At 39.2% G+C, this 10,570-nt stretch overlaps 1 protein-coding gene across 5 annotated transcripts in view; it reads left to right on the forward strand.

Annotated features, from left to right (window-relative positions):
* Positions 1 to 4,243, forward strand: part of evi5 (ecotropic viral integration site 5) — a 99,131-nt gene extending 94,888 nt beyond the window's left edge. For all 5 annotated transcript variants that reach the window (XM_008109238.3, XM_008109240.3, XM_008109241.3 and 2 more), the window contains one exon: positions 3,007 to 4,243. In XM_008109238.3, coding sequence (XP_008107445.2) covers positions 3,007 to 3,306 — 300 coding nt within the window. In that variant the 3' untranslated portion in view covers positions 3,307 to 4,243. The remainder of the gene's footprint in view (positions 1 to 3,006) is intronic.
* The last annotated feature ends 6,327 nt before the right edge of the window (positions 4,244 to 10,570 follow it).

The following is a 10,570-nucleotide window of genomic DNA, read 5'->3' on the forward strand; positions in this document are numbered from 1 at the left end:
AAGGAGACGAGATCAATAATGGAGGAGACAACCTTGCATTTGCTAACTCTGGAAACCATGGGAGGTAGTTGGAGCAACAGGAAGCATCTTGCTCTGGCATCTATCTTTTTTATATTTAACTTTTAATAGAGTCTAATACCATGATCTAAACAGACTGCCAATTTAGAGGACAGGGTAGAGAACTCTCCTTTATAAACAAAGGTTAGCTGGACATCCTTTGGGAGCAGTTCAGTTCTTTGATTACCTAGACATTCTGGGTTGGAGATCTGTTTTGACAACACATTTTGCCTCATTATTGTTTGACCTAATTACATGCCTATTTAGAAAGAAAAGGAGGGATTCTGATTTATTCTTGTTTTGTAACAAGACACACCCCTCCCACCTCAGGCAGTAGCCTTTTAAAAGGTCTCCTCTAGTCAAGTCACAATGCATAATTCTTTCCAATAAAAATAAATACAATATCATGACTTGTTTCAGTTTTGTCTTTGAAAGGGGGTTCTTTTCCCCCAACTGAACCAAAACCCTTCGATATTTTTTCTATCACAGTTGCCTGAGAAATGGCACTTCTGTTTTATGAGATACTTAGACAGCAGGAAAGATTGTGCTGAGGTAAGACTGAAGCTTAGGGTAAAAGCCAGGAAATTTTGGTAGTTCTCCATCCCCTTGTTTTGACCCTGTGGTTCTCCAACAGTTGGGCCATGAGGGTTTAAATCAATATCAGGGATGTTCATTCTTCCTGCAACTGCCTGGAAGTTGATTATTATCTTGTCTCTCCCTGTTTTAAATGAAAATGTTCTCCTTTTGTCTACTTTGCATTTAATGTTAATTGAAAGAATCTTTGGCTTTCAGAAATGTTGGTCTGTAGTTCCCCTCAGCACTACTTGGTGCAGCTAATAGTAGGGAATTGTAGGACTTCTAATATAAAACATCTAGAGCAGTGGTTCTCAACCTGTGGGGTCCCCAGATGTTTTGGCCTTCAACTCCCAGAAATCCTAACAACTGGTAAACTGGCTGGGATTTCTGGGAATTGTGGGACAAAACACCTGGGGAGCCATAGGTTGAGAACCACTGATCTAGAGGTTAGATGTTCCTCACTCCTGCTGAAGTGCAGTGGTTCTCTGTTTGTTAAACCTTGGTTAACTATTTGAAAATAATGCTCGGGAATCTCCTAATCATTTTTTAAATTCATTGATTCATATCGTGCCCAATAAGATATTGGAACACAGTATCTTAATGCACAATTAACAAGTGCCTTCCCACCACCTTTGGCTCTGCTATGATCATGCTGTAGCACTACAACTTTCAGGCTAATTTCCAATCCTGAGAATAAAGAAGGTGACGATTTTGCTCCATCTTCAGAAGTGCACAGTCTCTTGAATGAAGAGTACTGTGCAATTCTGTAACACAACACTTAAAGTTGTGATCTGTGGAGCAGTGCTAGGCCAAGATCCATTGGCTGCAAGTCTGCAGCTAGCTTTCAAGAGAGAGAAAAAATTGTTACAAATTTGTACAAATTTCAATCATTGCCTGGCAAGTTGAGGATAAGCCAGTACTGTCATAAACTTATTTCAAGCAGTATTTTCAGATTCAGGTTTACAACTCAGAAAGAAAGAAACAGTTGTAGCTGATAACCACAAATATGATGCTGGCACACTGGCAGGAAAAACCCTGTTAGTCTCCAACATGAGATAGCATCAGGTATCCTGGAGTAACAAGCTATCTGCTACAATTAGGTTTCGGAAGACTCCTTCTAAATAAAAGTGGAAACATATTTTGACTCCATTAGTCAGCTTTAAATATTTAAAAATAGCATGTCCATCACTTCAGGATATTTGGTTGTAGATGTGTTGATGGTTAACTTTGAAAGAGTTCCAAGTTGGTTGGCAAATGCCGAAGGTGAGAAATGTCAAAATGGAAGAGCCCTGGTAGCTGTTTTCAATATACTATGTAATTTGAGCTGGGTAAAGTGCTAGAGTTCCGCTTGTAGATATTTATACGTATAATATTAACTTTTGAGATGGTTCCTAGTTTTGTCAGAAATAATTGTGAGATACAGCACACTGTAAGGTATGCTACTTCAGAAAGCATCTTAAAACTGAACTCATACCTAAATACATGATTTCAACATGAGTATACAGAAATGTCATGCAAAAGATAGGGCCATGCTACTTTAGAGTTTGTGTAGTCTTAACACAAGAGTCGAGAAAGTGCAGCCCCTCCCTCCCTCCCTCCCTCCCTTCCTTTCTTCTGGAAAATGTGTTCTTCAAACACCCCGCAAAAGTTGCCCACCCCTGACAACTTGAGCATGTTAACAACTTGAGCATGTTCTCAGTAGCCCTTCAGTAAAACTTTAACATGTTACTTATGCACTGTGCATGTGAGACTGAGCATGTGACCATGGATCTTGGAATTTAAATAGCTGTTTGCATTGTTGCTTATGCATTAAAAAAAGCTGCAACAGAATTCTTGTTGGAGACAAGTTAGCCATTTGGTCTTAGAAAGCTCTACAGTGCTGCTTTATATCTTTACCACTAAGCATTTTTTATAATGTCATCTACCATTATAATGTAATAAGTTTCATGTGTGTGCATACGCACACGTGTGTGTGTGTGTGCGTGTGTGTATCTATCTATTCCTTAATCGATATTTATGCTGTAAGTTCCAAAACTGGTAATATCTTTCATCATATTACATCTACGTGATTCTATCTGAATCACTGCAGTGCATTTTGCCGGATCAACCCAGTTGTCAAAACCCAATTCTCATAATCTTGATCACAGACATCCAAAATATATCTGAAGCATTTTGTTCATGGTTCGTTGTTATTCCAATGTAGCCAATGCTTAGTTTGCTGCCTATAGTAGTGTGCATCTGCTTCATATCCCTCCAAATCAAATTTGTGGAGTATGGATGTTGAATGAATTTACTCATTTAGTGATTGGTTGACTAATGCAAGTATTCTTATTTCTAAATCCTACATGTGTCTTGCTGCTTTTCATTTAACAGATCAGATGCCTAAAAGGACAGAAAACCTTTTCAGCCCCACACACCTTTGATGCGATCCATATTGTCAACCACTTGTTAGATGATGATTCGTTGCATTCATCGGATGAAGACTTGATATCAAACCACATTGCAGGTCCGAGGGCTCCCTTTCACTTGCACAAAAGGACTGGTCAAATGGACTTGGATCCAACGGCAGTAAACAGTAGTGACAGTGATACGGAAAATGCTGAAGCATCAAGCACAATCACCGAGAAGAAAAACAACCAAAAAAGAGTGGAGCCTTATTCTACTGCTGTGTGAATGCTGTGGATGAAATTGTCCTCCATCCTCTAGTGGCTTTATTCCATGGTCAAGCGAATTAGCATTCAGCTCTTGGACTGACTGTGTCTTGCATCTTACTATCTGCATCTGCGTCTGCCAAATCTTTCTCCCAGTGTCTTGTTGCCATAGAGTAGACTGGGAAGGGATTGGATGGATGACAAATTTAACAGTATTAATTACTATTTTCTGTATGCTTCTCATGCTAGAAAATCAGCACTCATCATGTCTTCCCTACTCAAGAACCATAATGCAATTTGTAAACAAGAGGGAATCTTACTTTTCAGAAGAAGCTGTTCTTGTGCAATATTTTAATGATCTGTGAGTAAATGTGTCCTTTTTACATAAGCACATTGTGACCAACATGAGAGTATGCAAGATGAATATATCAGATATAGCATATATCTGGATTTCTAGAGTGTCTTATTTTTAATTAAATTAACTTCTATTACAGGAGACCACCAAAGGTCCCAATCTAAAGCCTTTGCTCGTGCTATTTTATACAATAATTGTCACACTTGGTTCTAAAGGATTAAAAAAAACTTTTGTCAACTTTTGTGTGCATTTGCTTTTGATGTGTTGCTCATGAACCTGATCAAAGTATATTAACTACAAATAATGTCTATTTTGTATATATTTATATATCTCTGCCCCAACATAAAATTATATATTTACTTTTGTATGGGAGATATGAATGTAGCAATATGACTGGTCTTTGTATTTTCAAAGAAAAATGAAATTCTGTATAAGCAAGTAAGTTCTGGAAGTGGCAAAACACTAGTTCTCGGTTAAAGACTTTTTGCTTACCAAATGACCCACAGGTTCATGACTTACTAAAATCTGTTCCAAATGACACTATTGACTGATATTTTAACTTTGTGTATATGTAACTGTATAATAAATATTTTTCATGATTTAACCAATGTTGAACAGTTAAGTGTTTGGCTACAGCTTGAGCAACATTACTTCTCTAAGAACGTCCGTTGAGGGGTGATATAAAAATTTCAGTGATAAATAAATCTAATAAGGTTTTTACTAAATCCTTATGTACTTTTTTCGTGTCAGGAGCGACTTGAGAAACTGCAAGTCACTTCTGGTATGAGAGAATTGGCCATCTGCAAGGATGTTGCCCAGGGGATGCCCAGATGTTTTGATGTTTTACCATCCTTGTGGGAGGCTTCTGTCATGTCCCTGCATGGGGAGCTGGAGCTGACAGAGGGAGCTCACCTGTGCTCTCCCTGGAATTGAACTGGCAACTTTCAGGTCAGCAACCTAACCTTCAAGTCAGAAGTCTTGCCGGCACAAGGATTTAATCCATTGCGCCACCGGGGGCAATAATGCTAGACGGGACATCCCCCTCAGACATTATCGCTAGAGAAATTAGATATTCCCAGAATTCCCCTCCACTTTACTTCTCTTCTCTCAGCTTTTCTGGAATTTTACTTTCTTTGACCTTGCTCGGGTTCTCCTACTGTGCCATGCACAGATTACCTTTATTTTTGGCAGTTTCCTTTTTACTCAAGCTGTGTTGTAGTCAGTCCTGGTTAGCCAGAAAGGAGGTAAATGAGGAGCAGCAAGGAAATTGAGGAGAGTGGTTGCAAGGAATAGCAAAAGGTTTAAGGCAGAGATGAGAGTTGTCCAGCCCTTCAGATGTGGATACCAATTCCCAAGAACCTGAACCAGTATAGGTGACACATCCTGGAAATTACAATTCAGCAACATCTGTCAGGCAGCCCGAATTCCACTCCAAATTAAAGAATAAATAAAAGATTATGAAGTTAGTGAATGTAGGACAAATCAGTTGCTGAAACATGAAGCAGAAAATAAAAGAAATCATCTGCTTCATGGCTGAACGAAGAAAACCAAAACCATTAGAGTATTTAATGTGTAAAAATTATATAGTAGCTCCTCCACGTTTGCAGATTTGATTTTTGTGCATTTCATTATTTGCATATTTGATTAAATATTCACTTTAGGAATCTCTAGATCATTCAATATGACTCTAGAGTCAACTTTTCCCAGAAGTTGATCCTAGAGTCATGCTAGTATAATTTGGCAGAAGTTAACCACAAAGTCACACTAGAGAAACTAGATATTCCTAGAGAAATATTCTCTCTGGTAACGCTATAGCAATTTTATTATTTGTAGTTTTTCACTTTTGCATGGGTCCTGTGCCATTAGCCAAGCCCAGCGAATGTGGAGGACTGACTATAATAAAACAAAACTTGAATCGCACCTAAGAAAACTGATTTCAAATACATTAATTAACTAAAAACAAGACTTAGCACAGGAGGAGAGTGGAATAAAGTTCAGAATTTTTTTTTAAAAAATGGAACAAAATAGGATTACACTATATAACAAAATTTGAAAAAAATCTGTTCCTTGTTTGAAAGTGTTATTTCCTGTTTAATTGTGTGGTATTTACCTTTTCAGTATTTATTTTTCTTCAGAAACTTCATTTTTGTGTCTGCCACAAACAATGTTGAATTGGTTAAAACTCTATCAGATATTCATTGAAAACCTATAGCAAAATGTGCTGCAGTGTGTCCCACAAAAACAAGGTTTTTGAAGTTTAATAAACCTTTTCCATGTTTTTGATGATAGAACCAATTAGGAAATGACATTTACAACCCAGAAACCAAAATTGTGTTACAGTAATGTGAGTGGGTTAACTGAGCTGCTGAACTTGCTGACCAAAAGATTGGTGGTTCGAATCCTGGGAGCGGGGTGAGCTCCCACTGTTAGCCGCAGCTTCTGCCAACCTAGCAGTCACAAACATGCAAATGTGAGTAGATCAATAAGTACCACTCCTGCTCCATGCAGTCATGCCGGCCACATGACCTTGGAGGTGTCTGCAAACAACAGCGGCTCTTTGGCTTAGAAACTGAGATGAGCACCAACCAACTTCTAGAGTCAGACACGACTAGACTTAACGCCAGAGGAAAGCCTTTATCTTTACCTTAATGTGGTCCCCGGTATTAAAGACATAGTTTTGGCAGACCAACTTAGTCAAAGAGCTCTCTGCTTTATTTGAAAGAGACAAAAAGTGGCCCCAAATGGAAGGAAAGAGGGTAAAGGAATAAAAAATCAATGAAGAAGACTAACACAGAATATCATATTTCACTCTGCGGAAGTGAAATATTCCTCCTGTGGAAATTAGGGAAGGAGGAGAGAAAGGTGAGCTAATGAAAGATTTAGAATGAGAACACTGGGTCTTATTCTAGGTTTACACCAATGTGGTCTTACTTTTCCACATTTGATTCAGTGGATGTACTCCAATTGTGGCTAGCAATTGGGTTTAGACTTGTATAATTGGGTCATGAGGCCTCAGATTTCATTTGAAGTAGATCATTGGAAACTTGTGTTCTGGTTTGTCTAAACTGAATATGAATTTGGAAAGAATCAATGGGAGAAGTAAAAAGAAGAAGGTGAGATTGGAAGGGCATGTATTCAAAAACTCTAGAAAGAAAGGGAAGGAAGGAAGATAAGGTCAAAGGATCAAAAGGATCTCACTCCCCCCCCCCTCCCCAAAAGATGCAACAAAGACTATGTGGAAGAAATAGAACTAGAAGATAGGACAACTGTGGATATGGAATAAGGAAGGAAGAATTGATGGAACAATTTCAAAATAAAAAAAAACCAGCTTAACAAGAGAAATAGCACCATGGTGCCAATAGGTTGGAGATGGAGGAAGGGGGTGACCAAAAGAAGCTTCTGATAAATAATAGATGAAGAAATGGAGGACAAGAAAGAGAAAGGAAGTCACACAAATCAATGTATTACTATTTTATGAAAGATTGCTGTCGGTTTCTATATTTGTAGACAACAGCGAATGTCTTTAACATTATAAGTAAGCTATTATTGGCAACTTAAAAGGAAGTAAAGCTGTAACAGCAAAGAAAAACAGCAAAGAGACTTCCTCTCGCAATATAGCAATATGTGCTAATGGGAAAATAACTCTAAAATATTGATAATGCAGAGTTCTGGACCACTTGATACTCATTTATTGCATATGTAGATGACGATATAAAAGAACCCGAAGATCTACCAAGAAACATTTACAAAACGAAATTGTTATTTTTGGACACAGCAGTACCTGATTTTTTAAACATAATTTTCAGTACTGTTTGAAGGAATAGGGAATACGTGTCTTGCTGTTGAGTCTTATTTATATTTTCCTGTTTCTTCTATCATTTCTGTAAGATTTAAATTTTAAAAATACTTGTTAAAAACATATTTTCCTTTTATCAGTTCTAAGAATTAATTAGAAGAAAGGGGAATTAAAAAGAGCAAGCAATACAGCAAGCTTCAAATGGTCCAGAGATCAGCAGCCAGGTTACTGGAACGCTATTCGGGGAGAGAACCACTCCCATGCTGCAGCAACTCCACTGGCTGCCGGTCTGCTTCCAGGCTAAATACAAAGTGCTGGTTCTTACCTTTAAAGCCTTCAATGGTTTGGGTCCAGGCTATTTGACGAACCGCATCTCCCACTATAGACCAACTCAAGCACTGCAGTCAATGGAGGGGGCCCTGTTCTCGGTCCCACCCCTGTCCCAAACATGGCTGGTGGGAATGAGAGAAAGGACCTTCTCCATGGCTGCCCCCACCTCTGGAACTCCCTGCCTCAGGAGTTAAAGATGGCCCCCTCCCTTCCCACCTCCAAGAGACAGCTGAAGACGTACCTTTGCTCACTGGCTTATGAGGAGGAGGAGGAGGAGATGGTAATGCTACCATTATACCTCTGATTAATAGCTACCATCCGTATCTGTGCTCTGTTCAGCCCACCAGCTCAATAGACACCTTGAGCAATGATCAATGATATTTGCCCCCAAGGAACTGGGAATGCTTCTGTTCGATGTTCAATGTATTGTTTTATATTGAACTTGCTATGCCCGGCTAATTTGTTTTTATATGTTGGGCATTCAATTTTTGTTATTATGGGTGTATTGTTATTATGTTCAGTCATTGAATGTTTGCCTTTTATGTTTGGAATCCATCCAGAGTCCCTCTGAGGAGACAGGGAGGAATATAAATAAAGATTATTATTATTGTATGACACAGCAAACAAGATAGATATGCTGGATTTCGTATCACAAAATCACAAGTCGAACACTTCCCAAGTGTCTAGAACTGTGTGATGTATTTTCGGATGATGCGTGCAGATCCCAGTAGGGTGGCCTTTTGCAGTTGGCAGATTGTAATTTTGTCAATGTCTATTGTTTCCAAATGCCGGCTGAGATCTTTTGGCACAGCACCCAATGTGCCAATCACCACCGGTATTATTATTATTATTATTATTATTATTATTATTATTATTATTATTATTACTACTATTATTATTAAGTAATGACAACAACGTACATTTTAAACATTGTTAGAAATAATGGGAACACTTCATTCACTTATAACATTTTAACTACCCAAGATGTGCGACTGAATTGCATTGGCTTCAGAGTAAGGCCCATTGAATTCAGTGGAATACATGTAAATATGCAGAAGATTGGCGTGCATCCCAATCGCTCTTTTTGAATTGTATATTTTGATTACTTCTGCTTGAATGGCCAAAGCTCTTGACTTACTGAACAATTACATTCTGTCATAGCAGGAGGAATAGATTTGTTTGGACGATTTGTTCACATAAATAGATGGTGTCCAGGAAATTCTTAAACAGTCTTTCAGAGCTGCCTGAACACTTCGTTTTTGGTTGACTATTTTTATCAGTGTACAGGAATCATGAAATTGCATTTCTCAGAAAAAGAACAGGATATTACCAGGCTGTGGAATAGATGTTGTACTATTCAAATATAAAATGCAGTTTCTCCCAAGGAGGGAAAAAGAGTTTTTTGAGTTCTATTTCTCACTTTCTTTGTAGATTGCATCTGCACTACCGTCCCCAGTGGGAATCCAGATATAAGCAGCTGGCAACCACTGCACCTGGTGTTGGGCAGCAGAGGTTGTCTAGAAAGTATTTGCCTGCCTGTCGTTGGCAGCACCAGCTGCAGGCCTTCGCAAAAGCAAAGCTCTTCATTCAGTGGCATGAGAAATTCAGTTGGCAGGTTAGCCATAAAACACCCTGAACAGAGCAACGTAATGATCTTGCAGTAACTGCCATGTTGTGCAGGTGCTCGTGAATGAGACCTGGTGGGTGAAGAGCCATATGTTGAAGTTTGTTTTCCCTGAGTGAGGGTCAAATGATATGAGAGGCCTACCCACTTCTGTTTTAGGCTACAATCCCGAGAAGGAGTTCCCACAGTAGGGCGATGCTCAATTCTTTCCTAGTAAACCATTTGCCTATCAAATCTTTTGTGGCATTGAGTCAAACACATATTTTAACTTCGTTGGACTCCCCACCCAAAAAATGCAAGGGGAGGTGTTCAATAAGAAAAAAAGGCAGAGAGGAAATGATAGATTACACCTCCTATGAACTTTTCCACCCAAAATTGTTGTTGTATTTGGTCAAAATGAGCACTCTATTTGAACATTTACTTGATTAAGCAAGGTGTGTCGTTTGTAATGCAACTGCACCACGGAACAAAAAGAATTAAGAGCGACTGAATGAATAATTTAAGGACACAGTGCACAGTTTTTAAAAGCCACCAAACTAGCACCACAATTGCCAACTCTGGGTTAAGATAGTCAATCCACCCACACAACTATTCAGGGATTTCTTGCCTTCTGGATGTTCTTGGACTACAGGTTCCAGCATTTCTTGTTATTAGCTACTCTGTCTAATGCACACAGAAGTGGTTGTTATTTGTCACCAAGTTGTGTTATGACAACTACATGAGTCTTAGGACCTCATCAGGCAGGTGGGAGGAAAGCAGGGGAAAGTGGAAGGAACGTCCTCCTTCGCTCCCTACCATCTTTTCCCATCTTCTGGGATGGCCAGCCATCTCACATCCTTTCCTCATCTTCTGCCCATCTTTCCCCATTTTAAGTCGTTTGGAGTCGCGTAACACCTGTGATAGATGAGGACAAACAGATTGAAACTTAATCCACACAAGACATAGGTACTCCTGGTCAGTCGGAAGGCAGGAATAGGCATCCAGCCTATGCTGGATGGGGTCTCACTCCCCCTAAACACATGGGTCCATAGTTTGGGGGTCTTCCTGGACTTGGCACTAAACCTGGATGTCCAGGTGTCGGTGGTGGCCAAGATGGCCTTTGCACAATTAAAACTTGTATGCCAACTGTGCCCATTCCTTGAGAATCCAGATCTGGCCATAGTGGTGCATGCCTTAGTTAT

This window comes from Anolis carolinensis, chromosome 4, assembly GCF_035594765.1.
Source record: "Anolis carolinensis isolate JA03-04 chromosome 4, rAnoCar3.1.pri, whole genome shotgun sequence".
NCBI lineage: Eukaryota > Metazoa > Chordata > Lepidosauria > Squamata > Dactyloidae > Anolis > Anolis carolinensis.